Source organism: Fusarium musae, chromosome 8 (genome assembly GCF_019915245.1).
Source record: "Fusarium musae strain F31 chromosome 8, whole genome shotgun sequence".
Lineage (NCBI taxonomy): Eukaryota > Fungi > Ascomycota > Sordariomycetes > Hypocreales > Nectriaceae > Fusarium > Fusarium musae.
This window is the reverse complement of record NC_058394.1, coordinates 1,758,832-1,785,813: the sequence shown is the minus strand read 5'-3', so window position 1 is coordinate 1,785,813 and position 26,982 is coordinate 1,758,832. Positions and strand designations below refer to the sequence as shown.

At 47.2% G+C, this 26,982-nt stretch overlaps 11 protein-coding genes and 1 non-coding gene across 12 annotated transcripts; 5 read left to right on the top strand and 7 right to left on the bottom strand.

Moving 5' to 3' along the window:
- Nucleotides 1-2,322: 2,322 nt before the first annotated feature.
- On the bottom strand, nt 2,323-3,659 carry J7337_010818 (uncharacterized protein; the record flags this gene model as incomplete). Its single annotated transcript, XM_044828388.1, has 5 exons — nt 2,323-2,546; nt 2,594-2,681; nt 2,733-3,089; nt 3,141-3,458; nt 3,507-3,659. The coding sequence occupies 5 exons, from the start codon at nt 3,657-3,659 to the stop codon at nt 2,323-2,325; spliced, it is 1,140 nt and encodes a 379-aa protein (XP_044676942.1).
- Nucleotides 3,660-4,447: 788 nt separating this feature from the next.
- Nucleotides 4,448-5,366, top strand: J7337_010817 (uncharacterized protein; the record flags this gene model as incomplete). Its single annotated transcript, XM_044828387.1, has 2 exons — nt 4,448-4,750; nt 4,800-5,366. 2 exons carry the CDS (start codon nt 4,448-4,450, stop codon nt 5,364-5,366), a joined length of 870 nt encoding a protein of 289 aa, XP_044676941.1.
- Nucleotides 5,367-6,185: 819 nt separating this feature from the next.
- J7337_010816 (uncharacterized protein) lies at nt 6,186-6,598 on the bottom strand (the record flags this gene model as incomplete). The annotated part of the gene is made up of 2 exons (XM_044828386.1): nt 6,186-6,310; nt 6,334-6,598. The coding sequence occupies 2 exons, from the start codon at nt 6,596-6,598 to the stop codon at nt 6,186-6,188; spliced, it is 390 nt and encodes a 129-aa protein (XP_044676940.1).
- A 1,072-nt stretch (nt 6,599-7,670) lies between these two features.
- J7337_010815 (uncharacterized protein) lies at nt 7,671-8,159 on the top strand (the record flags this gene model as incomplete). Its single annotated transcript, XM_044828385.1, has 2 exons — nt 7,671-7,731; nt 7,783-8,159. 2 exons carry the CDS (start codon nt 7,671-7,673, stop codon nt 8,157-8,159), a joined length of 438 nt encoding a protein of 145 aa, XP_044676939.1.
- A 612-nt stretch (nt 8,160-8,771) lies between these two features.
- J7337_010814 (uncharacterized protein) lies at nt 8,772-9,864 on the top strand (the record flags this gene model as incomplete). The annotated part of the gene is made up of 2 exons (XM_044828384.1): nt 8,772-8,828; nt 8,878-9,864. 2 exons carry the CDS (start codon nt 8,772-8,774, stop codon nt 9,862-9,864), a joined length of 1,044 nt encoding a protein of 347 aa, XP_044676938.1.
- Nucleotides 9,865-10,143: 279 nt separating this feature from the next.
- J7337_010813 (uncharacterized protein) lies at nt 10,144-10,713 on the bottom strand (the record flags this gene model as incomplete). Its single annotated transcript, XM_044828383.1, has 1 exon — nt 10,144-10,713. The coding sequence occupies one exon, from the start codon at nt 10,711-10,713 to the stop codon at nt 10,144-10,146; it is 570 nt and encodes a 189-aa protein (XP_044676937.1).
- Nucleotides 10,714-13,188: 2,475 nt separating this feature from the next.
- J7337_010812 (uncharacterized protein) lies at nt 13,189-14,339 on the top strand (the record flags this gene model as incomplete). The annotated part of the gene is made up of 2 exons (XM_044828382.1): nt 13,189-14,249; nt 14,303-14,339. The coding sequence occupies 2 exons, from the start codon at nt 13,189-13,191 to the stop codon at nt 14,337-14,339; spliced, it is 1,098 nt and encodes a 365-aa protein (XP_044676936.1).
- Nucleotides 14,340-15,118: 779 nt separating this feature from the next.
- On the bottom strand, nt 15,119-17,545 carry J7337_010811 (uncharacterized protein; the record flags this gene model as incomplete). The annotated part of the gene is made up of 4 exons (XM_044828381.1): nt 15,119-15,321; nt 15,454-16,150; nt 16,204-17,086; nt 17,133-17,545. 4 exons carry the CDS (start codon nt 17,543-17,545, stop codon nt 15,119-15,121), a joined length of 2,196 nt encoding a protein of 731 aa, XP_044676935.1.
- An 842-nt stretch (nt 17,546-18,387) lies between these two features.
- J7337_010810 (uncharacterized protein) lies at nt 18,388-19,458 on the bottom strand (the record flags this gene model as incomplete). Its single annotated transcript, XM_044828380.1, has 2 exons — nt 18,388-19,359; nt 19,414-19,458. 2 exons carry the CDS (start codon nt 19,456-19,458, stop codon nt 18,388-18,390), a joined length of 1,017 nt encoding a protein of 338 aa, XP_044676934.1.
- Nucleotides 19,459-19,745: 287 nt separating this feature from the next.
- Nucleotides 19,746-19,844, bottom strand: J7337_010809. The gene has a single exon. It is a non-coding gene; the product is annotated as a tRNA-Ser (tRNA).
- A 2,784-nt stretch (nt 19,845-22,628) lies between these two features.
- Nucleotides 22,629-23,909, bottom strand: J7337_010808 (uncharacterized protein; the record flags this gene model as incomplete). Its single annotated transcript, XM_044828379.1, has 1 exon — nt 22,629-23,909. One exon carries the CDS (start codon nt 23,907-23,909, stop codon nt 22,629-22,631), a length of 1,281 nt encoding a protein of 426 aa, XP_044676933.1.
- Nucleotides 23,910-24,259: 350 nt separating this feature from the next.
- On the top strand, nt 24,260-25,848 carry J7337_010807 (uncharacterized protein; the record flags this gene model as incomplete). Its single annotated transcript, XM_044828378.1, has 2 exons — nt 24,260-24,779; nt 24,833-25,848. 2 exons carry the CDS (start codon nt 24,260-24,262, stop codon nt 25,846-25,848), a joined length of 1,536 nt encoding a protein of 511 aa, XP_044676932.1.
- Nucleotides 25,849-26,982: the final 1,134 nt, after the last annotated feature.

Sequence of the window (26,982 nt, the reverse complement as noted above, 5' to 3'; positions counted from 1 at the left end):
AAGTTGGTACTCTTGTCATGGGAGTTATCTATCTTGCCCCACGTTCAAATTGAGAACGCCGAACACGTGAGCTGCATCATTGAATGTCTTTTCGGACCAGCTGACCGAGTCCCTGTCCATCGAGCATGAGTCAAGGCATGGAACATTTGACAGGACATCCACTTACATTTTATTAATTGCAATTATTAGCCTCTCACGTGGTTGAAGCTCGCCACTATCCAGCATAGCCGCCAGTTTCTGTGCCGATGTGGCCCAGGTCAACGTATCCGAGCTATCAACAACCCAGATAGCAACGTCAGGCGTTTGGCTTTCTGCACAGCATTCATCAGTAAATGTCTAAGTGAAAAAGGAGCTCGATCTCCTACTTTCAACTCTAAAACAGCCGGATGGAGCATGGAAACATAGAGACTGTCCTCTTCCCTCGTAGAATGGCATAATGTCCCCATAGTGAATTCCTTTCCGTTCAAGTTCCCCCAATTGTGACAGCTCAAGCCCGCACTACTGAAAGTCAGGGTGGAGACTTTCAAACATAGAGATAATAGACATACCATGTAGATGAGGCATCCGACAAGAGTCTTCTTACCAGAGCTGGGATCGCCTAGTAGGCTCAGCGACCTGCAAGACATGTTCTGGGGTGTGGCACGGCAACACGATGGGAATAAATGCCGCGTGATGAAAGGTGAAGAATAAATCCAGGCGGGGTATTTTGAAAAACTAACGAGAGTCTGACAGCTTCGATTCAATTGGGAAATGTTTGCTTTTCTGTGTCATGAACCAACAGCTTCTTGTTTGCCCAGGATGAGTCAGCAGCCAGCCACCGACGTATTGTGGTCTTGGCCTATGGACTTGTAGTATATAGCTCAGAGCACTCTCGAGCAGGATGTTTGTTTGTGGAGGAAATGACTCTGAGCGCTGGTTGATCTTCCCAGTCTCAGCTTGAGTCCGAAAAGTTTGGCCTACGTCGTGCGGGTCCCATCATCATGAACTAGGTATCAATATCATGAACTGTGGTCTCGATGCTTGAGACCCCAAACCACTGCACTAAGGAAAGGAAATAATTACCGCGACACAAATAGTCTTCAATTTTCATATGTTTTACTTATCTATACCGTCCAACCTTTCCGTATTGTGACCAAAAGGTTTGTGGATGATTGAGCTACAATAACTAAGCTGAACCTTACGATCTTAACATATTTTTTAGAAAGAAGAACCACGAAAAGTTTGTCCTTATGGGGCTCACTCACAGAGATGGCTTCGATAGCAGGCTCGCTCGGAATCCCATCATCTCTGCCAGCTTCCCAGCGTTGTCTGCCATCAAACGCACAGCGCGCAACGCTTTCCCACTACCACGTCAGCCATCAGCAAATTCGGCCAGAGAACAAAGTTGTGATGACCTATTGACTCCTCCTCTTGGACAGCCATCTCCAAGCATATTCAAGCTATTACAACTCTTGGATGACCTGAGCTATGGCAGCTAGGGACTTGAGGCGAATGTGCTTAACCCTCTGCCACATACGACCATAGCTCGTAGAAAATACGGGATCCCGTCCGCTCTCCCATAGTCAAGCTGCGAAGCGCTGGATTAGTAGTTGGGTCGGTGACGACCAGCGAATCCCCGGTGTTGTATGTTCTTTTATCATTAGAGCTACTTTTTGTCAGCCTCTATGATATCCACCTCACTGAACTAGCTCTCTTTGTAGGTGGGTAAGTCAGGATTTTGTCTCGGCAAACAAATCCGTAAACAAATATTCCCTCTAAATATATATAATACTAGGGTTATATATCTGCGGCTTGTATTGCCGAGAAATTATTGTCTCTAGTATATTTATACTCTCTGCTACTGTTATATCGTGAATATATTATCTATTGCTTAGAACCCCTAATAGAAGTCGCTGATATATTCTAAGCACTTACCTTAGTGGCCTAACATAGAAGTGTTGTTTTTGTTTTCTGGTTTAGTCAGTGCTGTTCTGTATAAGATATTAAAGCTCTGCTCTCTAATAGCTTGAGTACAGCAGCTTTACGGCCCCAGGGCTGGAATCAAGAATATCGTGCATGGAATCGCAAGGCCTAAGTCAATAGAAATCAATAAACCGCATTGCGTAAGTATATTCGGGAACAAAAGTGACATGTATTCGTGACGTAACAGACTATCAGTAGTACATAATGTGACCTATCTCACGGACATCTTTAATACGACAAATTGCAGGAAGACACAGAACAAAAAAATGAACAAAATGAAATAGCCAATGAGAGAACCGCATTATCAACCGGGAACCTAAAGGAGACTCTCGTCGCCATCTAAAATGATGCCCCAGTACCTCATGCAACACGTACAGCGCGAACAATTCTTGGCCTATCAGGGACACTATCAAGTTCCTGCCGAGATATGTTGAAGAACTGCATGCGCTCAGGCCGCGCCCTCATCAACAGGTAGTCTGCTCTGTATGGTGCAGCCTGTGTGCTGCCGATGCTATACAGCTGTTGCTGATCTCGTTGACGACGAGTGAGCCCCGGGCCAGTTGTTGCCAGAGGGAACTCAAATCCTGGGTTGTGTCAATTAGGTTCAAGAGCTTAGATTTGGTGTACTTACGCCTGTCAAGCTCGACAAAATCGAGTATCGATTGAGACCGGACCTTGTGTGCAACTTCGTTGGAGTCTAGAATGTAAAGAACGCCCGGCTTGGATTGGGCAAGTTAGTGATGAATGTATATAAAAGGATCTCATCCTACCTGGCCATCATCATCATCTCTGTCTTGATAGAACTCAAGGGAACCACCAAAAAGCTTGCTCTCAACCCATCGACCACTTTCGCCTTGGGCCAGTCCATCGATATCACCTGGCTGGCCTCTGCCATAGTCAAGATGGGTGATACTTGGTGGTGTCGCTAATCTGCCATGACGACCTTGCTGACTGATGAATCCAAGAAAGATATGGCAAATCTCGTGTGCAGTAGCCGTGGCAAACATGAACTGAAAGTGCTTATGCCTGAGGAGCATCTTCCTACGCTGAGCGCGCGCTGCTGAAGAGTCTCGGCCCCTGTCAATTCGATCAACTGCTGCTGAAGCATTGACCATGTCGCGTACTCGCTATTCATGCAGTCAGCCAGGCTCAAGTGGCCGTTGGACCTGAATACTTACACGATGGTTATAGAGAATGATGGCATGACCTTTTGGGCTATAGCTCCTCAGATCACCATTCCAAACACCCAACCGGCGATCGGAGGCTGCCAAAACAGCCGGAGAACCTAGATCGTCGATAGCAACAGTATAGAAGTCATTGCGAATTGCTGAAAGGAAGGTGTTAACATGTTCAGCAAGCTGATTAGGACCCCCTCGGAAACATGGCTCATGGCGAACGTTCCATATCTCAATCAACTGTGAAGCAAGTCGTACAAGCACTCCCCTTCCCGGAGGGCTTTCCAGAATCTCAAGTCCAATATTCATCGCAGAAGCCAGCTGGTAATGTTAATAATGTCTAGGGAAAGGTAGAGAATGGAAACTCACATCTGTGAAAGCCCATGAGTTCTCTGGGCATGTTATGTATTGACGCTGACCAGGCTCCCCAAACCTGGGGTTGAGCTCTGACACTGACAGCATGCTTATGCCATTGGCAGTTGCTCTCAATGGGCTTGTTCGTCTTCTTGGGTATTGGGACATAGCTAGGGGGGCTAGGAGCGGGAGAAGTGATATCGAAGTAAAGGGAAATGTGTTCTCGGTGTTCAGTAGGCTATCCTGCACTGATCGGTTGTTTTAATAATGATCGAGAGGAGAATCGTCCCGACTTTATAAACTGAAAGAATCCCTGAATTGATTCTAATCATAGAAACGACCTCCAATTCACCAGATATCGTATTAAGATTCAAACCAACATCGCCGGTGCACTCGAAGGCTCTGATCTGACCAACACTACGTAGTACCCAAAAGGTCATTCAGGTTGTACCGAAGCATTGTAAGAGAATGCTGTATATTCATTGGTCATCTTAGAAGCAGCTGTTGGTGATGTCGCTTTGAAGGCTGCATAGATACAGTCATATACTGGCACTGTCTCATAATGGACTATGGTAGGGTAGTAACTGCGCTTAACTCAGCCTCGGACTACCTCAAGCAAAGAAATGAGTTACTAATTCTAGGTGCAGAGAAGTGCTTCCCGCGCGCTAACAGCAATTGAAAGGATCACTAAGCGCCCGTAATTAGTTTCAAGCTTCCCCCAGTCTGGCCCGATTTTGACCTGAACTTTATGATCCTTGAAGTTTCAGACGTCAGGCGTTTTGAAATATAAGCGCCCTTGGCTTCTCATAATGTGACGTCGGTTTTAAGCGCCCAATTAAACCATGCCTGAAGCCCCGCACTCTTCATGTGACTACGAGCGTTTTCATGAACTTCAATTACCAACCAACATCTAAGGTCAGTTCTGTTCTTACGCTCGCATTTACTATCAAAATACCATGGCTTTTATTCCGACTCCCGATCGAGAGACTCCAATTTATTTGGATATACTCGATGATGAACACCGGAACGTGCTTGACAGAGCTGTGCGGAATGTGTTAAGCACTGAGGTAGCCGAGTTCGTCTACGCCCAGATTCTTGATGGACTTCCCACCGAAAAGTCTCTGAGAGACAGCTCTGACTATGTGAAAGATCACCCCGTTCATAGACTTCAGCATGCAGAAATCTGTCCCGGATTTGTAGACAAAGCCCGCGAGTTCAGAAATCAGTTTGACCTATCGCAACTAGGGCTAGACTTGAAGGTGCGCATGGCCTTGGAACCTTTGGTATGGTAAACTTATATTTGTGTAGACAATTCAAGCCTTCGCAGATACAGTGCCTGGCTCAGAAGTGTTCAACCTTCGGCTGATCGAAATCGTTGCCGTCGCTTGTCATCAGATCGGCGCTTTTCTCTTTAACCTCGATGATGGTGCTCACAAGCACAAAGTGTATGAAGATTGGAGACAAAGCGTCCTAGAAGAAAAGGAACGCGGGGTTGAGTCAAGGCGATACTACGATCCTCCTCCCATCGCCTTTTGTCATCGAGCATATCGATATCCTGAGCAATATCCAAAAGGTACGGCCGATGTTGCTGGATATTGGGCTGAGTCCAAGATCCTCGGTGGCGTTGTTGTATTCGATCGTGGCGAGACTGAACAAGAGGTATGGTTCTCTGATCCCCATCATGAAACCCAAAAGCTGATGACCACTGCACCTGGGACAGTGCAATGCTATGTGGATCCATGGCGACTTGATCAGAGGCCCAAGAACTCTTTATCCACCGACCCAGGAACAATTCGACGCCTTGATCAGATTCCTCACTATTCCATTCGAAGAAAGCGCAACATGTCCGTTTCCTATCCATGGATCAAGCGTTAACAGACCACGATGGCATCCATATCACGCACTTGCATATTATCACATCTTCCGCGATAAGTATGAGAGGAGACTCCCGCCAAACCCGCCCCAGCCAGGCTGCGTCGAGGACGGGATGGACTGGCCAGAACTTGATGATCGGCGACTTCTTCTCCTGGGGGGATTTACTAATCCCCAAGGAGAGCCGTACGTCAACGATGATGAATATGCTGCAGCTACAGAGAGGATTAAAAACATAACGCCTTCGTCGCCTCTTTGGCGGCAGTCTGAGATCTAAATTGAAGCTCGAATAGACCTCCTTGCGTGGCCATGAGGTGACACGAAAATTGACCAAGGTCTGGAGGTAGTAAGGAAGTTTGGAGCATCAGTGAAAAAAGGTTATGGGTCTATTATTAGCTCGCAAAAGACTCATACTCTAGCATTTCGGTGAGAAGGCGAAATATCCAAAGCTATGTTTATCACAAGATACTCTAAAGATATCTTGAACTACCGCAATGTACCAAATATGACCCCAAGAATGGCATCACTGCCCTAATACATCTTAAACAAGCCTGTATTATGATAAACTGCTCTGGAGATATCCTCATAATATCTAAGCCTTTTTTAACTTGAAGTCCAGTCCGCAAAGCCTCGTAGCCTCAAGTGTAACATAATGGGCAGCAACAAAATACATATTAGTTACAGACCGCAACTTTCTCAGCCATAGATCCCCTTTGTGACCGTAGCTTCTAACAGCTACACCCACACACGCCCGGCAGAACACAGTTCTTTCCACAGCCATATTGAAGTCCGTTTGTTCCACAGTCCTCCCACGTCTTACATTTAGCCCACGGCCCAACCCCCCCAGCCGTCGCGGTCCAGCACCATTGGCCGCTCCCCTTCGAACCGCAGCTCTTCCAGCAGTACTTGTCTGAACAGCCGTAAGGTGCCCCGTAATAGCAACGTCTCTTTTGGAAGAGTCTGGAGGTACCCATTGGGGTTGTATTGGGGATATCGCCTTCCTCGAGGGGCGCTAGGGAGGCACCCTTGGCGGGATCAAGGGTGCGGTTGCGGCCGAGTGGATGATCGGCGCAGAGGCGAAGATCTGAGGGCTCTACGCCATCAGGGATATTTCCGGGAGTGACCTGAAGAATTCCAAGATCTCCACAGACAGCTTCGGCACCAGAGATAGTGGATGTTCCAGCAGAAATCAAGGTTGAGCAGACGAGAACCAGAATCGCGCTGTTGTACTTCATCTTGAATAATGATTGAAATTGAAGATAGAAAGTGTTTGAGTAGTGAGAAAGGAGATGCTTGAACAGGAACTGTTGCAGATGAAGTGATCAAAAGGCTGAGGATCATTCGGACGAATTTATACTTATGTCAAAGACATCTCTCTCAAGGGGTCAGGGCACTGATATCTGCTCATCAATATCAATTTGAGGCAGTACAGCAACCATGAGAAGCCCTGTTAAAGTTGTTGTTGGGGGCCATGGGGTCCCGCAACCGAGACTCGCTCAAGGGCCAAAGACCCATGCATGCATGCCTGATATGATCAATTATGATGGTGTTGTCTATTTATTGTTGAACGAGGCCAAATCTTTTACATCTTCTGCTACTTTAGTCGCTCGTAGTGGTCTATAGAGAATTAGGAGCTACATGAACCATACCTACTACACAAGGTTCATCAAACTAGCAGACATACCACGAGATCAAAGTAGCAATCCCGCATCAAGAGACCAAGAGCAAGATGTGTATCCAAGGGGTAAAGGTGCATGGTGGCTTAGCTGCTTATCATGCATTCAGCGAAAGGAGTAATCGCCGTGGAAATTATCGCCCAAACCGAGCCCTCTTTACATCCACGAGTTGCCTATTCTAGTCTGCCAGTCTAGAAAGACCGAAATATACGAGTAATACGCCTCTGTAAGCGAATGACCCTGGTGAGCCAGGACGGTCTGGATCGTGTAAATGTCTTACTTAGTTGACAGCAAATAACCCTTTAGGCAAAATGCACAGGGGAGTGAAACCTTCTGAACAAATCATATTTCGGGAATGCAATGTGACCAATTGAAAGTTAGGTATCAACCAGCATGATATGATCATGAGAACATAATCATAACCAACGACCAACAGTCAACAACGCGCATTAGGACAGGGTAACTAATAACCTAATAAAGAGGATACCTGCCAAACCGCTAAATCGGATATATTCATGTCAATCTTGACTCGTGGCCACCCCGCTGTTTTACATCCTTTCGAAAACACCAAGCCTTGCTTCACTGCTTAGCAGTCACCACAGAACTTTTGCCGCTTTACCTTTCAAACAATATGTTCAAATCCAATTCCATAGTTGCTGGTCTACTATTGACTTCAGTATCTGCCGTTTCACGTAAGAGCTCACCACGATTGAACCTCCCTCCACTATTAACTCAGGGAATAGTCACATACAGCAAACTTTATGACAGCAACTCGATACCTGTTAGTCAGCTAGCATGCTACAAGAACGGTCTTATACTGGATGGATACCCATCATGGAAAACCATCGGAGACATTCCGCATTCGATCACTGGCCTTGAACAGGTCGATGGACCTAATTCTCCGCTCTGCGGTTCCTGCTGGATCCTCACATATGGTGAAACCTCTAGACCTGTGCTTGTCCTAGATAGTGCAAAGGAGGGCTTCGTATCGACTCTTGATACCTTGAACTGGCTCACTCGTGACAAGGGCGAAGAGCTTGGAAGCGTCGAGGTGAAGCCTGCTAAGGTTGATATCACGAATTGCGGATTTGCCCCCGGGGATATACAGAAGGAACTCTGATGTATCCTGATGGCCTTTGCTTTCCATCTGACTTCAAATACCTTTCCAGAAGGCGTCCTTTGCATTGTTCCCTTATCAGCCTCCTGGATTTAATCTTTCGTCGTCAGTTGGATCAAGATCCTGTCGTTCAAGCTTATCTGCAGATCAACACCAGCCAAACAGAGCTTAGCTAGCGATTTGTTCCAAATGAATTAACTCAACTTCCTCAAACGCTAGTCATAGGCGGCAGTGGTATTAGGAAGCACAGTTAATTATCTCCCTATACCTATTGCAAAGTAAATGTGAACTCCGCCATAGGCCCCTCCGAGAGTTCCGGGTCAAAAGCTCTCGTTTCGGCCCGGCAGCTTTTCGAAGGGCCGGAGAAATACAGAAACAGCTGGATCGTCTCAATTAAATAGGATAGGGCACACTGTAAGTGGTGGATGATTTATGAAACAGAAACCCTGTAAACAGTCGTACTTTGCCTATTTAGGCAAATTCGGATAGTCTCTGCCGAAGTCTATAGGATTGATCAGGAGATCGGGGAAAGTATATAAGATGAGAAAATGTCCTTTTATTTCATCGAAAGTCCTACCGATTATTGACAGTGTTTAGATACAAAGCACGGTCAAGATGAAGGTGGCTGTATTGTCCCTTTTTATGACCGCTGTGTCAGCCGCCTCACTCCCTGTAAGTCTCATCATCAACGACACGAGACACGACTAATCTGCTGGTATAGAGCTATAGGTTCGTCGGAAGGGTCAATCCAGCGACCAAGCAGCTCACATGGCCGAGCACCGGAGTGGCTTTCACCTTCAAAGGAACTACCGCCAGTATCAAGATTGACGTTATCACCGGAACATCAAGTGCAGATCTGATCATCGACGGTGGCAACCCAATTCTCGTTAAAAATGTAGAGGGAACATCGATCTCGACCCCAAAGCTCTCACAGGGTACTCATACCGTTGAACTTCGCAAGCGATCTGAAGCATCTTTCGGTTCCTTCCGAGTTTCCGGCGTCAGCACGGATGGTCAACTGGTCGAGAACGTAGCTCCAAAGCGCAAGATTGAGATCATTGGCGACTCCATCACTGTTGGATACGGTCTTGATGGCGTTAACCCTTGTGCCGATTCAGCTGTTCTGCAGAATAACGGCAAGACATACGGTGCCGTGGCCGCAAGAGCTTTAAAGGCGGATTATAGTGTCGTCGCTTGGAGCGGTAAGGGCCTTATCCGAAACTATGCCCAGAACCCTCCCGATACTTCACCGACGATGCCAGTTCTCTACACGCGCTACGGAGCCAACGACGCCGATAACAGTTTCACGTTCCCCAGTTCCTGGGTTCCTGACGCTGTTGTGATCAACCTCGGCACAAATGACTTCAGTTACCTCAACGTGCGCCAGCCAGTCAACCCTGCAGACCTGACTCAAGCTCTGGTCAAGTTGGTGAGGAGCATACAGCCACACTACCCCAAGGCTCAGTTCTTCTTTGTGTCTTCTCCGCTCCTCAGCGATTACTACCCTACCACGGCTGATGCGCAAAAGTCCACACATGTCAAAGTTCTCAAGGATGCCATGCAGCAGCTGACTGGTGTCAAGACTCATCTGGTTGATTGGCCTACTCAGGGCTCTGATTCAGGATGTGACTATCACCCAAATGCTGCTACGCAAGCCAAGGGAGGTGCGCTTCTGGAAGCCTCTATCAAGGCAGCTCTGGGATGGTAAGGGTTCAGATGGGGTATCAAGGAAATTTCTTGGAGATGTATTTAGACAGAGCAGGTTTCTACAAGCGCCAAGCTAGTTCGAATAGAGAGAAGACAGGATTTCGTTCTAGTTTGACAGTAAAGAATTGAAACATCTATGTCTAGTATAACCGCTGTGCGTTGCTAGAAAGGCCAGCTGCTTCATGAAGTTACAGGGAAAACTGGGCTACACCCAGAGGAAAAACCCCAACCCCTTCAGCCTTTAACTCATTCTCTCCAATCCCATCACGAAAACACAATGCTAACGAGTGTAGAATTCTACATCATTCCATGTAACAGTAATTGGCCCTGAACCGCTTACAGTAGCATAGGCTCCATACTTATCTCCCCATACCTCTCGCGGCGAAGTAGTGGAGTATTTCTCCTCTCCGTTGATGAAGACCTTATATAAACCGGTATCGGCATCATGAATGGTGTTGACAGTAACCGTTGCACCAACTTTGGCCACTCCCTTAGCAATTGTCCCTCTACCTCCCACACCGTACAAATCTCCAGAGTGATCTGCAGCCAGCATGAACCATGCACCTTTGTATCCGATTGTTTGCTTGAGAGAGATTCGATCCCCTCCGAACGAGTTGATGGTGAATTTGCCGGTAAATTGGTGTACGCCCGAGGTATAGTGGTCTTTGGAGCCGTATTCGGCGCGAAGATGGCCATTGTGACAGCCGGAGCCAATGGTCTGCCCATTGGCCTTTGGTGGAAGGTGAAAGACGTCACCCTTGATTTGCCCTCCTGCGCATTGCTGGGGTTTGAGGGAAGGGTTGACTTTCTTCCATCTTCCGCCCCCGAGCGGAGTGGCTGCAAGAGCCATAGGGACTAAGATGGCGACGAATATGTTATTGAGCAGCATAATTGAGTAAGGGTTGTAGTGGCAGTAAGTGAAGGACTTAAAAGGCAAGGTGTTTAGAGAGGACAAGGTATGAAGGAGTTAAGGAATAGAGTGGTTGTTGTAACGTTAGAATGAGAGAGCTCAAGCCTATTTAAGAGCACGGGTCTAATCATCTTCACAGGTTTGCGCTATTAATAAACGTTCAGTCGTGAAGTCTCTTGAGGAAAGGAGACCCAGAACATATATTCATAAGAATCATGAAATACATCTTCCTTAATTTCCTAGGTATCTGACCCATGCTTTGGTACACATCTAGCGACTTCAGACCTGTTTGTGGAAGTTTCGTAATTGTGTTAAAGATAGTTTAATAAAGGATCCAGATTCTTTCTGTACCAGTAGTAAACAAATTGCAGTACTTTGCAAACAAATGCTTGTTTGCACATATATCCAGGGATTATAGTCAAACTTAATATGTACAAACCCCCACAAATGGAGAGCGAACTGTGTTTCAAGTACAGTAAATCTATCTACTATCCTCATTAGGTAGAACAAAGCGCCACTAAGTGAAAGGTAAAAGGACACTTACTCAGGTTAACACACAGTCTACATTCTAACTCAGCTCCGTGTAATGAAGATAAACTCTGAATCACAGGTCTCAACTGCAAATATTGCATATAGCTCATAACTTCGACATGAACATATACACAATCCGACCTATTGCTGTAAACTATATGCTGATGAGAAAACGCTTTGGGAAAGTATTGTTTCAGTAGCAAGGACACTTCTGGCTTCACATAGTGGGTAGTCTATATCCAACATTGCTTAACTAGTACATTATTATAAAACCGCTAGAGATTGACAACATGGGGTGCAAATATGTAAACACGAGATTGCTGTAGTTTACCGAGAGTTCCGGGACTTACTTTAAACACCCTGACATGCCGTTGTGCCGGGCTCCTGTGAATAGGGCTGTTATTAGCTCCCTGCACTGAGTAAGGACCCAACTCTATGAGCACTCAACCCTAGTCATTTATTAGTATCAACTAGTTTACGGCGGCCGATCCCTAGAAGGCAAGCTAAAGCAACCATGTAGTCGATGACTACCTATAGAGTTAGGCTTTAGAGGTAGGCTGTCAGCGCAGATGAGGTCAGTTCTGTGCTGATCCTCGCAGCCCTGTTTCAGCTAAAAAATACAAATGAGGCAGGTGATTAAATATTAAGCTTTCAGTCACAAATAAGACTTTTTATTGATTGGTACTTAGAGCTTATGACCTCTCAACGGGGCATAAACCGTGACTGTCGTTGAAGAATGTCTCAACAGTATAGATTGACCGCTTGAACATAAACTGAACCTAGCAAACATTCATTTGCAGAAAGTTTCAGTCACCTTTGAGTCTAATTTTGTTGACATGTCATTCCGGGTACCCATAAGCTTTTCATTCGTCAGCTATGAGTCTTGAGATGGTGCAGTATGGTCTCGCTTCACGATTCAGTTCAGGTTGGGACATATTAAGCTGCTTTCCTAGTCTCAATGTACATAATACCCTTATAAAAATCTCATATACGTTAAGTATATGCTATTTGTATTTGAGACTTGTGGCTTTACTTGTACTATTATAAACAACTCAAGACGAGATAGTCCTAATACTTACCAAGAAGAATCGTCTTTCTTCTTTTTAGTCCACGTATATACAATGATTCAGCTGATAACAGTAAAATGTAAGGCGAAAGGGGGAGGTAGTGTCTTCCTAAGGGTTACAATAATCCTGAATTTAATGTCATTCTGGTAGATCTCTCCTGCCGTCAACTACACACACTCCAAATCACTCTATCGTCAACTTTTAGAGCGTCAGTTGCCCGTATCCTAAAGGCACCATGGTTCGGTTGAGTCGAATTAGTAAGCTCTTGGAGATTGCCTTGATAACGCTCCATTTCCAATATCTAGTGTCTTCTCTGGGCCCAACCATGACCTTATCACAGCTTATCATCTAGCAAACGTCAAAACTCATCCACTCATCCCCATTCTTATCTCCATTTATAGTGGACCGCTGTGACATCGTCCAGACATTGACGTCTGTACCAAGGACCGGGTTTCTCATGCTGCAAGCCTGTCGATTCGTCGAGGCGTCAAAAACGTTACATCAACTCAATCCTGCGCCTGGTATCGCAATCAGCCCACAATATTCGCCAAGATATGCAGAGACTAAAGAATATGGTCCTTGTCTGTGGAGAATACCGAGGTGGCGTAAGTGTCATCTATGGAGCCAATGCACCTGATCAAGACTGGCATTGGTCTCTGCAGACCGTTCCGGGTTCTTGGAACCCTGCATAGGATGACATATCAGACTCTGATATCGGTGGTTTCTCGATGTACACACAATTGTTCAAGTATCTGAGATCTCGCGGTCCCTTGAAGACACAAGGCATACCTTCCCGAACTTCGCGATATACTGCACAATGGGCGATATCATCGATGCCGGAGCTTCTTCCAAGCTCTTCACTCCCCTTGACATTGGAAATGGCAAAGTCCATCTCAAGCACCGCATCATCCATGCACCTCTAACTAGAAATCGGGGAACTCCGGTGAACCCCGATTCTACCCCCGAGAAACCCAATCGGCTCTGGATTCCCAATGACCTGATGGTCGAATACTATTCTCAACGAGCAACCGATGGTGGTCTCGTCATTTCTGAGGGCCTCCCCCCTTCACTTGAAGGCAATGGAATGCCAGGTGTTCCAGGCATTTTCCTCCCCGAACAGGTAGAAGGCTGGAAGAAGGTCGTTTCTGCTGTCCATTCAAAAGGAGGCTATATGTATGCCCAATTGTGGCACTCCGGTCGCGCCAACATCCCCCAATTGACGGGAACTCCTATTTTGGCTCCCTCTGCCACACCATGGGATGACCCCAACGAGACCTTTGCATACCCCCCACCCCACAGCACCACACCTGTAAAGATGGCGGACTACCCACCTATCGAGATGACCGTGGAAAAGATAAAGAGCACCATCGGTGACTACGTCAATGCAGCCAAGAATGCTATCGAAGCTGGTTTTGACGGTGTTGAAGTCCACGGTGGAAACGGATACCTCGTCGAGCAATTTCTCTCCTCAAACATCAACAAACGGACTGATCACTACGGCGGCACCGAGGAGAAGAGATCTAACTTTGCACTTGAGCTTATGGAGGAACTAGCCAAGGCAATTGGCCAAGAAAACTTGGCTATTCGCCTCACCCCTTTCGGTCTGTTTAATCAGGCTCGTGGCGAGAAGCGCGTTGAAACATGGAGCCACCTCTGCCGCGAACTGAAATCCCGCTTACCGAAGCTTTCATATGTTAGTTTTGTTGAGCCAAGATATGAGCAGATCTTCTCAGAGGCAGAGAAGCAGGAGTTCCTAGGATCTTGGGGGTTGCCTACTGTCGATCTGTCGCTGTTCCGTTCCATCTTTGGCAATACGCCATTCTTTTCCGCTGGCGGATTCAATGATGTTAACTCATGGGGTGTTGTCGAGAGTGGGAAGTATGATGGTCTGTTGTATGGAAGGTATTTTATCAGTAACCCTGACTTGGTAGAGAGATTGAGGAATGGATGGCCGCTGCAGGCGTATGATAGAAAGACATTTTATGGACCTTTTGAAGATAACGATGTTGGATATACAGATTATTCTTTTTACAAAAGGGAGTAGATCTTAAATTACAAATGAATTCTTCCCGTATTAACTACGAATACAAGTTTGAATATATAGATGTAGCCTGAGATCATGAATGATACTTGGAAACAGAACATGTAACTCAGCCTGATGTCGAATGCTTATCGCCCTGAGACTATTGAACTTCCAACACCCGAGTCCGTCGGTGTTAGGGGCCTTTTATCATCATCCTGCCATTCGGTCCTCTCACTTCCCTGTCCACTGGTCTTCGAGCTCTGTCGATGTAAGGGTATAGACAGGTTTTTCTTCCCTCCTGTTTTATAACGCTTCACAAACCTGAATAAGCGTGACCCTGGAGAAACCTCTGATGCTACCTCGCTTGTGTCCAAATAATTAGGCGAGGTTTGCTGTGGCGTTGATGGTGGGGTGACGGAAACTTGTGGTTTAAGTGCCACAAGCACTGTCTCGCTTTGGGCTTCTGTGTTTGTTTCTGATGCCTTTTTGGGCTCTTCACCTATTGGCAAGTCGATGATATCAACTTCGCTTTCATCCTCGACTCTGGCACGTCTATCTGGGACAGGGGGGGTTCTAGTCTCAGAGCCTGTGGCCCCAGAAGGTAAGGGCGCTTCCAATCCATGTTTCTGTCGAAATGCAGATGCGGAGTTATAAAATGTTGACGTGAAGGTGCGTCTTTGCCGCATGCTCCTCAGTTGAAGAGTCGTAGTGGCAAGCTCCTTAATCATTGACTTCCCCAAGTTAGCAATGAGGCCCCAAAGTTCTTAAAGAGACAACTTGCCCACGTTGTGCTAGGGTCCAAGAGGACACGTCCCTCTTCTCTTCTTCTGACAACCATCCCGAGTTGTTGTAAAGCTTCGAAGCTGGCCCATTCTTCTCCGATAGCAACGTACTCCTCCTTCATGGCTCTCTCATCGGTCTCTTTTGCTGGATAGAATTGAGGTAAGTATCCAGAATGAAGGAACTGTAAGAAGACGGGCTGTTCATTTATGAACCAAGTTTCACCAAGATCTGATGGGTTAGCAATTGCAGCTGTCAAGGCTTCTCTTTGTCACCCACCATTTCCTCGGATATACACAAGCTTCGTACTTCTTCCTTTCATCAGCGTATGCGCTAGATCTAATCCGTGAGGATTTCTAGCGGATTTATCGCCAATAAGTGCACCCATAACCGCTTTCCCAGGACAACCTTTTTCAGACATGAAAGCATCGCAGTCCCAGATTGGCTCATCTCCTTGCCTCATGATACCTAAGCTAACAGACGTAAGGTGAAGCTTGGGAGTTATAGGCCGAGCCTCATAGTCTGCAGAGTCCGTTTGTGGCAGAACAACAAAAGCAGGTTTATGGAACTTTGATTTCACTGGTTTTTTCTCCATGGTCGGGTTGTGTGACTGGGTTGGTGGGGGCCAGTATGTCTCTCCTGATGGTGGTCGTGGTGGTGGTGGGAAAGGATATCTATGAGAGAAGTTTGATGCTTCAGGCATCCAGTTTGGCTGAGCCGAAGATCCGTCAGACGGTGCAAAAGGATTTCGAGCCTGACCGTATGGCTGAAAGTAGCCACCAGTTGGGTACGGCATAGTTGGTTCTTCTGATATTGGTGAAGAGCCATTATTTCGAGGGGGTGCATTCGTATATCCAAAGGGAGCATCCCAAGCTTGCGTTGGTCTGAGTATCTTACGACCACGAGGATCAAACTCAGGCTTACCATTGTACTTGGTTTCTTCTCTTGGGGACCCATTGCGAGCTGCTCTTGCTTCCTATCCAAGAACTTAGCATATCTATGCGCGATCAGTAACTGTGTATTGCTTACTCTTCTCCAGTATTTCTCTGGGTTCTCGGGCTCGTAGAGCGACTCTTCACTGTCGGAGCTGTCACTCGCTCCAAATGCCTTGGTCTTATCGGGCTGATTATCTGGTTTCCCCTTCTCAACCTCGCTTTCGCTCAATGATGTCCAAGCCAGAAGAAGTCGATTGACAATCCTTCCTGGTTCTTGAGGCTTGGGGTCTTTGAATCTCACTCTCTCCCGGAGATCGCCAATGTTTTCATCGTCAAAGTAGTCATTGTCATACGCTGGATCTGGATGTCGATGTCGGTACCGCACTTCTATCTTTTCGTTGCCTCCGGTGTCTCTGAGATGTGAGTTATGTCCTGGTGCTCCTTTACCTGGTATCTCGTTGAGAAAAACAAGATTATATAGAAACGTAGCTGCATCGCCGCGTCTGTGGAAATCAGGTCCAAATTGCGCGATGCTGCTACCGGACAGTGGATCAAACCCCGACCTTCTGCGACGTCGGGACACCCTTTCTTCGTCTTCGGAAGAGATGTTTTCTCCATCTTCATCTTCAATCGCAGGAACAGTATAACGTCTTTCTGAACGTATTGGATCTTTCACACTTAGCGCAAGTGCTGAGCGGACCTCTTCTTTGTCGCTTGGAGAAAGAAATGCGTTGTCTTCTGAATTCTTGCTTTGACCGTAGAGTTCCTCTGTTCTTACGTGTCCGGGAATCTCAGATTCACGCACGGGGCTTGGTAATCTTTTGTTTGTGCGGACTGGTGGACTCGGTGCTCTTTCTTGAGGAGGATCTGGAATTGGCTCCGATTCATCATTCTGGAACGAAGCTTGACCAGCCAGGACAAGACTCTCGGCTTGGGCCTTGAATCTGTTTTCCACTCTCCCTTGTATAGATAAACGGCTGAACAGGTCAGATCATTGTTCATAATTGCGGAATTGGTGCTTACCCATTAGTGGACTTGACCAGAACAGCCGCTGAAAGAATGGCAATTTGCAAAGTCAATGTGACCTTATGCTTTTCAATATCCGATAGCAGCCTTGCAGCCCTGAGCCATTTAACCCTTCGTAGCATACTTTCATCAGCCACCATCTTGTCAATCTCTTGCTGCGTCATCCGGATGTTCTTGACAACATGCCGAACAGCTTCGCAAAACTGCGGTTTTGCATACGATTGCCCGGATTTGATGATGTCGTGTAAGTGCTCGAGAGTGGAAGTCAAGCCAGACATCTCAATGGCAACCGATTGGATCTCCTTGGGTGCATTCTTTACTGTCTTGTAAAGCTTGAAAAGAGTGTTTGACAGTTGGGCGCCGGCTGACGCTATGCCAGCGATACTGGCTATAATTGATAGAGGGTCCATAGCGCGCGATCACCGTTCAACCATTGCACAATTGCGAGGAAAGAAACAAGGAAACCTGAATTGAGGCTGCAAGCTCAGATCGAAGGCTTTTGAGGGCTAAACTTGGTTGCGGATTGCCTTACGGCTGCCTCTAGAGGCTGTGCACCCCTGTCTTGCATGATGCAGGTAAGACTGCCTGCAGTTAGCCTAGGGGAGGAAAGAAAACCCAGGACCTTTAACCGTAAATGATGAAAATCTTTGTAAATCTAGCCTAAGCTTAGGGGACTCTTTGCAAAGTTTATTTTGACACCCTATATCAAGGTCCTGTGTTTTCTTGCTCCCTGAGGCTAGCACATAGCAATCATGGTTATGCCTCACTCGATTAGGTCCTCGCAGTTCCCAGGTTGGAACAGCTTCCACTGGGAAAAGAGAAAACTGCAGGATGAAATTTCACGGCAGAATGGGTGGAAGGTATCGTGATCAGTCCTGTAAAACCTGCCAATCAATCGTCTGTGCTTGGTTTGAAGGAGGTGACAGATCGTCCTTACTACGAATGCTCTGATTTGAGTGTCTACGTCAACGACTCTCTAGCTTCATTCGAGGCTGACTCCTTATGTGCAGCTCTCCGGTACCTTTCAGGTCATGGAGTGAGACAGGGCTTAGTTCGTGCTACGCGCCACATGTATCATGTTCCCGCTCCGTCAACCAACACAGCAAGGGAGAGCGGCGCGAAGACTCGTCGATGAGGGGAAATGAGAGCCCAGCATGAGGCACCATTCGTTTTTGTATCTTCTTGGGCCTTGCATGTTCTTCCTTGCTCATTCAATCAGATATGCTTACGAAATAACAGCTTGACGTTTTCCTCACTTATCCTTGGATACCATACCGCTCGATCCATGCTTCTTTCCCCAATTCCTGACCTTGACATCCATATCCCACCGAATAAACACCATAACAATCACCACAGCCCAGCTCAGCAACGTATTCGCCAAGCCCATCCAAAATCCACCACGTATAGCACCGCCCATGACCGTAGTCATGACGAGCCTAATAATAGTGCTCGTTGCGATAAGCTCTTCGCCCCTCTCTAACCCCGCAATTGCACGACGAGCACATTCATCTGGTGTGAGGATCTGGTCACCCTCCTCAAGCGCTTTTGTAACATCTGTCTTGACCTTGTTCTCATCGTCCAGTGACTTGGTTGGCATTGTGGCTGGGAAGACAGTGTGGATGCGCACGCGAGGCTCATTCGGATGAGCACCTGCGTATAGGTTCATCTCCTGTGAAAGAGAGTCTGATAGTGATCGGATGGCCGCTTTGGAGGGCGAGTAAGGCGTGAAACCTGCAAAACTGTATAACGAAACAAAAGAGCCTGTGAATATGATGTGACGAGACGGCGGTGCCTTGACTTCTGTGGTCTTCTTCGCGGTACTGTCGATAGCAGGCCTCAGCCACGCATTGAGTGTAGCATGGGCCATGTACGCACTCGAGAAATAGTTACTGTCCATCATAGTCTGAAGCTGCTCAACCGGTGTGTCAACGAACAACGTCGGATGCGCACTTCCACTACAACACCAGACGATATCCGGCGGGCTGTCATCGTTCCAGGCGGTGACTTCTGCAATCACACGAGAGCATTCTGACGCTGTGGTGACGTTCGCTGCGAGTGAGAAGAAACGCTGAGATGAAGTTTGGGCAGATGCTTCGACTTGAGTGAGAGCTTCTTCCAAGACGGTTGTGTCTCGGGCGACTATAGCGACGTTCGCCCCTTTGGAGGAGAGTTGGCGCGCTGCTGCTAGGCCGAGACCTCTGGAACCGCCTGTAATTAGGACTGTCTGCGAAATGTTAGTGGGCGGGGGCAGCTTCACTGAGGGAATGGAACGACATACTCTACCCTCAACAGGGAACTCGTGCCGAGACAAGAATGAGCCCATTGTGTAATTAGGAGAGTCAATTGAACGTAACTTGGCCTGGAGAACTATCGCAAGTGAAAACGAGTCCTTCAGACGCGTTACAGTTGTCAGCATTTAAACCTGAACAATTTAAACAGTGATCCACATTTCTAAGTTGCTGATTGGTGCGTCTCTCAACGCTCCCATCCAGCGATCGGTTCACCAAAACCTCAATCATCCAACGCCAGCACAGAAGAATTGCTCGATCCTGAGAAGCAAGCCAGTATAAAAAGACGCAGAGAACTACAAGAAAAAAGCAAAAAACACATCGACAACGGCAGGATTCGAACCTACGCGTGCGAACACAATGCCTATGATGTCTCAGAAGAGATAGCAGGGCATCGCCTTAACCACTCGGCCACGTTGTCATGCTGTGGCGAATAATATTAAAAACTATATACACCAGCCGCCATCTCCACCCAGAAACATCTGTTAGCTAACCTATCCACTATGATTTTATATCGCTTTCGCGGGCGGTCGAACATGCGTGTTTAGAACAGCGCAAGTCCGAGCATTCTTGTTGCTGCCTGGTACTCCTGACGCAAAAGATCTTTGACAGCCATAACTCTTCGGGCAAAATAACCTTCTCACAAATCATTTCCAATCAGGTCAATACTCACACCTCCTCTTTAGATCCCTCCTCTGCTCCTCTAGTAACATTCGTTCCTATAGACAGCTCCATCTTACCCATACCGCCCTTTCTGCCACGCCAGACCTCTAGGTGTCTTTGGTCAACGACATGATCCCACAGGAGGATAACTCCACCACGAAGGATCAAGAAACGGTAGATTAGAAAATGGTGGTCTGTCGACGCAAGCTTAATAGCATACCCTCAGACGCTTCCCAAAAGCACATGTTTAAAGAGTATGCAGATTGCTTCATGTACTGGCTACACCGAGGGAATAATCGCCAACACACAGTAACCAACTAGTTTTGGATAGACGATATGACAAAATCATCGTGTGCCTTGGTCTGATATTCAATGTATTGCTCCTACAGGATTCAAGGCTTGAACAATCTCAATTCCAAGCAAAGAGGAGCTGAGTTTAGCTCAAACTCAGCAACCTTACCCCCGTCCACCCCCTGCCACACATATTAAAGACTTGTGATACTGGCCATCTCTTTTTCGTTTATAAGAAACCTCTGTAGTTTATACGGTGTGTATCTCTAGATTCCATGGCTGCCATCGAAGCTGATGCATAACCTTTCACTGCCGAGTCTCGAGACTAAAGGCTTCTTTTTGGGCGTCCAGTCTGTTTTGGGCATCAATCGGCTGTCGTCATTTTGCCAATCCTTAGTCCTCTTTCAAATGGACAGCATGCCAGGCTGTCAAGAGTCCACTTGTCAGATATGAGGTTAGGAGGACAGGTGGCAGTAGTTTCCGCCAGCTCCAGCGTTCGAGCTCATGAAATACCATCTGAGCCGGCCCAAACCTACTTCTCCTGCTCATCCACAGCTCTCCCATCGCACAGGCCAGAAGGCCCAGGACACCCAAGAACTGATTAAAACATTGCCTATGTGCAAGGTAATACCAGACTCTGCCGGCGTAGCTGTAGCTTTCAGGAGCAGGACGTATAGGCACGTACTCAAATATCCCACTAAACCTCATAGGTCCTGCATTACGAAGATGAAGAATTAAAAAGGAATACTCCAAATAATCCCAAAACCCAGGCATTGCTGAAAGGGGCGGTGATTAATGGTCACCCACTCAAAATTCACCGGGGTCGTTGATAGCGAGCCACCAGAGTCTGATAGCGGTGGCTTGCAAGACAATGGCAAGCAGCAGCCGAGGATTCTTATACCAGGGTGTAGGAGGACGGTCGTTCAGTGGCTCTTGCATCAGATTGAAGTAATAGGTCACACCGAGGAGCTAAGTCTGTAGTGTGGAGCGTATAGTGTCAAGTCTAGATCGTAGATTCTGGGTTGGTGGTGGTGCTTGGCTTTTGGGATCCGAGATTGAGAAGAGAGAGGGTTCGGTGTTTGGCCTCAGCAATGCGGCAGGCATGGACTTATTTATAAACCTCTAGGGTCAGTTATCAAGATATCTAGCTTTGCAGCCAAAAGCAACTAAGTTCTCTCAACCGGAATAAGCTCTCAGCCACAAGTCTCAACTGCAAATAACACTTCTAGCTCACAACTTAGACATCAATACCCTGGTGACTGACCAATAGCTACAACAGCAGCCAAAAGCAAGATTTTAGGTAACAGTAAAGGCAATGATTATATTGTCTATATGTATTTATGTACCTTTGTGCGACTGGAACTGAAAACTCTTTCAACCTCTCAGCCTATCACATTTTCAGCAATAAAGGATTGGGGCCAAGGAACCTTCCATTTGTAACTCGAGAGGTTCAGTCGATCACCAGTGGAGTCATTATGTGGGTGTATTGGATGAAAAGCACAGTGAAAGGTTCGAAAAGTCTACACAAAATAGATTTATTAAAGTGTCACTTTAGCCAACTAGGATCATCACTATGGAGGACTGCGGCCTATCAGGTTAAGCTTTAGGCTGCGAACACATGTGATGAATGACAACACGATATTTTTTCCCCCGTAGGATCATCACGAAAGATGATTAACAAGTGGCAAGGTTTGGAAAGATTCAGTAATGAGGTAGTAAAAAATTACTTATAATAAAGTTCTTTTGACATAACACGCTGGGCATTTAAGCTATCTTATAACCCTGTATCTATTCTCTTCTCTTCTTCCCCTTTATCGGATCCAAGCTCTTCCCCAATGTCCCTATAAATATTTAGCAGACGGCCCAATCATGCCTGTAAGTTTTATCTGCTACATCTCTCATTTAGTCCTAACATTTCAGCAGACTCCTTCTGCCTGCCCAGTTTCCAGAATCCTCATTTAGTGCCGGCCGTTTGTTTCACTATTATCGCTGCCATACTTTGTTTGAGTATTTTCATTGATCACCTCCGCGGCGGGAGAGACGAATCAAGATGCCCACCGAGTTCAAAGAGCGACTCAAAACGGTCCAGCGACTTATGACGTGAGAAAGTAAAGTCAATTGACGAGAAAGGATAATTCCATTACTTTTCACTATTGATACATGGTAGCTGTTGAGCCATAAGAATACAATTTTGTACATATCCAACGTCATAATCTTACAATCATTTACCCGTCACTCAGACTCTCCATGCTCAAAGCCTAGATCGATCTGTGCGGTCCTCGGATCGACCTTCTCTCTCATTGTAAAAGTGCTTCTTCGCAATCAAACCCTTCATGCGTCCCAGGCGACTCATAAGGCTGGCATCATAGGGCGGAGCCTGCATCATAGCCATAACAAAAGGCCCCTGAGCACCCCAGGTGCAGCTGTGCAGGTGATCTGAGATCTGCCCAATCAATTCCTCGAGGTCACCCAGCTGTTCATTCGGGAACAAACCAACTGGCTTCATCTCGTCAAGTGCGTCAAAGGCTGACGTAGCATCGCCGTAGCGCTTCCAGTGGATTTCGGCGAGTTTGATGAAAAAGGTGGTGGAGACGCCAAGAACATAGGAGGAGAGGCCGAGTTCTTTAACTCGTGGGAGGATATTGAATGCGAGGATAGATGATCTCGCAAATGCGGTGTCGAAGAGCTCGAGCCCGTAGATTAGATACTGAGGGTACAGATGCCCCTGGATATCCATAACAGGCTTTTCCCCTTCTGTCTTCTCTGTTTTCTCGGCCTCCAACTTCTCAGCTTCCTCCTTCGCGATTTGCTCCTTGGACTTCCGACCCCTCTTGACCTTTGTTTCTTTCTCGACAATACCTAGCTTTCCAGGTAAGGAGAAAACTTCTTCCTCCATGACATTCCAAAGCTCAGTGTCCGTCTTACAGGCCTTCATAAGATCCTGCACTCTCTTCTTCTCTTTCTCCCTGATCTGTTCGTACTTTGCCCATTCACGCATCTGCTTCTTCTCCGCCTGGTCAAGCTCAGTCAAGCTGTAAAGATTAGGGCGTTTTGGTGCAAGTTCGAATTTGCCCAGAGCGTTCTCGGCAGCTCTTCGAAGGGATGCTGGGTAACGCTTGAGGAAGTCATCGCTGAAATTCGAATTATGGGCTTTTTCGACAAGTGTGTTTCCTCCGCGCGCCGCGTCTGGTTGTTCTTGATTTGGTGCTGAACTTGTAGGTTGAGTTTGGCCAAATTGAGAACGCTTTTTGTTTTTGGCTAAGCGGCCTTGAGCAATATCATCGAAAATTCCTTTGAAAATTTCCGTTTCCGTCGGCGTTAACGTTCCTTGTCGTTCAATCTCGGTTTCGTTTGCACTTGTTGTCTCCTCGTCGTCAAACTCGAAAGGAATTTCAGAATTGTCTACTTTTCTAAGTCGTCTTGTTGAAGTCGCCAATCCAGCCCTCTGAGTGAAAATAATGCTGGCAGGGCGTCTACAAGCCAGTTGTAGTGTCCTTGTTTGATATAAGAACGGTAAAAGATTTCGAGACATTTTTTATGTTGTGTTCAAGGATTTGTTAAAACCTTTAATCTTCACATGAGATTTTCAGAGGCTGAAAATTGATACCAGTTCAAGGCCGTGGTCGGCTGAATGTCGGATGCAGAACGCGTAGGCACCAGCGCGTGACTTCGCGCCAAATTCAATTAATGAGTCGCGTTTTGGTTTGCGCCCTTCACGTCACTATTCACGATCCTGTCTGTCTGTCACTTTGCTGCTTGCGCAAACCAGCACAACCACTCGAATTTTTGCTCTGGAGAGACTCTTACAACGCCTTAGTTTTCACCTTTGCTTGCCAATTCTTTGATCAAAATTGCCATTCGTGCGCCTTATTCATTGTCACCATGCCTCCTAAGAAGGGCGTCGACGCGCCCGTGAGCGACTTCGAGCGCAGGCGACAAGAGAATATGGCCTCAAACCAGAAGATTCTAGCCGATGTCGCCGTAGTCGCTAAGAAAGTTATGCCGGCACCCCAAAAGAAGTCAACGCCAACCCGATCGAAGACCCGGACTCCTGCGAAACGGGAGCCTGCAATGCCGACTCGGCAGTCCTCACGACTTGCTGGTCTCGATGCAGACAATGATACCTTAAAGAGAAAACTAGCTGTCGAGGCCGAACACGTCGCGGCGAAAGAGAAGGCTAAAAGGTTGAGAGTAAATGGTGACCTAAAACTCGACGATATTGCTGTCGAAGGCAAGAAGTATCTCGCTGGTGTAGACGGGTTTAAGGGTCTTGTCCGTGGTGCGCAGCCCGGAGTTCGAACGTTCACGGAGGACGATGTTAAGGAAACCACCGACAAGGATTTGAAGGAGCTGCGAAAGCGCATGGGTGGTTTGAAGTTATACGAGCACTGGGCCCCCAATGGTAAGTATTGTCTCGCACACGCGAGAAGTATGTCACTAACCACTGAAACACAGACATCAAGATCACACCCCAACGAGTCTATGCTCTTGGCCTTCATCCCACCGAATCGAAGCCTCTTATCTTTGCTGGCGACAAAGAAGGCAACATGGGCGTGTTTGACGCTTCGCAGTCTGCTCCTGAAATAAGCGATGAAGACGAAGATGCGTCTGTGCCTGATCCTACCATTTCTGCTTTCAAGATACACAGTCGCACGATCACTTCCTTCGTCTTCTCTCAGCAGGACAGCAACTCTGTTTACACATCTTCGTACGACTCGTCAATCCGCCGACTAGACTTGAACAAAGAAGAGTCCTACCAGGTGTGGGCACCGTCGGATCCCAATGAGGATCTCCCCATCTCAGCTCTTGACATGGCAGAGTTGAGCCCCCATGTGTTGTACTTTTCTACACTTGAAGGCGGTGTCGGTCAGTATGACACAAGAACCTCCGATGACGCTGAAATCTGGACGCTTTCGGACCAGAAGATTGGTGGATTCTCTTTGCATCCTCTCCAGCCTCACTTGCTCGCGACTGCATCATTAGACCGCACACTTAAGATTTGGGATCTTCGCAAGATCACTGGCAAAGGGGACCTACGGCACCCTGCCCTACTTGGAGAGCATGGCTCGAGACTGTCTGTGTCGCACGCATCTTGGAGTCCTGGCGGCCATATTGCTACTAGCTCTTATGACGATACTATCAAGATCTACAACTTCCCTGACGCTTCGTCCTGGAAGCCTGGCCAGGACGTCAGCGTCGAACCTACCCATCAAGTACGCCACAACAACCAGACTGGTCGTTGGGTGACCATTCTCAAGCCTCAATGGCAGAAGCGGCCTCATGATGGGATCCAGAAGTTTGTCATTGGCAACATGAATCGTTTTGTGGATGTTTTTGCTTCAGACGGCAGCCAACTAGCTCAGCTTGATGGGGAGGGTATCACTGCAGTACCAGCCGTCGCACACTTCCACCCGTCTCGCGATTGGGTCGCTGGTGCAACATCCAGTGGAAAGCTTTGTTTCTGGCAGTGAGCCTCGGATTACCGGTTTTGAAAAGGGGTGCATGGAATCATCAGCATTTAAGCGGGAGTTTTGGTTTGCTATATCTCGTGAATACTGGATCAGGTTGTCGGCAATGGCGGAACAGAATACGCGTTTGTCGGAGTAGTGTAAAATACGAATGTCCGAGCGAGTACGAGAGTCGAGGACTATGGGTCCCTTGTTTTAAACAATTGCTTTGATATACATAGAGGCTGAGTCGATCACGTTTTCAAGTCTGTGTACAATTTACTGCTAGCCACTCAAGATTTCGCCCCAATGTGAATGACAAGCCATGGCGTTCCTCTGACTCAGGCACCAAAACTTATCGCATGGACGTTCATTATGACGTGGATTCGCAAACAGCTGATTCCTCTTCCCTGAGTGAGGGCCTTTCTGGTCAGCATGGCAAGGGCACTATTCACATCATCTGGGCTTGATTTCCCACTTGACCAATGCTTGCATGTGATCGATTCACGGTGTTGAAGCATGAGCCGCCCGATTGGCGTCATTGCTTATCGATAACGGTGTCAGCCAATCATAAGCAATTCTTGGCTCACAAGAGTGGGCAGTACACAAGGGTTCCATTGTTTCCCCAGGGTATTTCCACCGCTCAAAAGGTCAGGTCCACTAGCCGTCCCCTAAAACCCCACTAGAGATTCAGGCAGATTGACCTAAAAGCCTAGGCAGCGTCAGCCCCAGGGTCAGGTTCCTTCTTGATCAGGAATGCCGTGATCCTTATCTGGATCCATGCTTCGTTCGTTTCCTTGGGATCCGAACGTTTGTTTCCTCCAACTCCTCTTTATGTTTGTATTTGTTCACCCGCAGCAATAACATTTGTACCGTAGCTTCACACCCACACAAGCGAATATTCACACGAACCCCGATACGCGCAGTGGATGGCATCAACTTCGAGTCGTATTATTTCCCCACGATAGCACAGCGTTGGCTGTTTGCGGCGCAAACCGGGTCCAGATTCACGACTGCATGACCTCGGACCGTGTCTCGAATTTAACGTTCGACCTAATTAGACTTCGCACAAAAAATCTTGAGGCGAACCATCCTATCCTTATCCTTTCGACCACAATAGAACCACGACTGTAAGCGATCGTTGACCGTCGCCCCGCT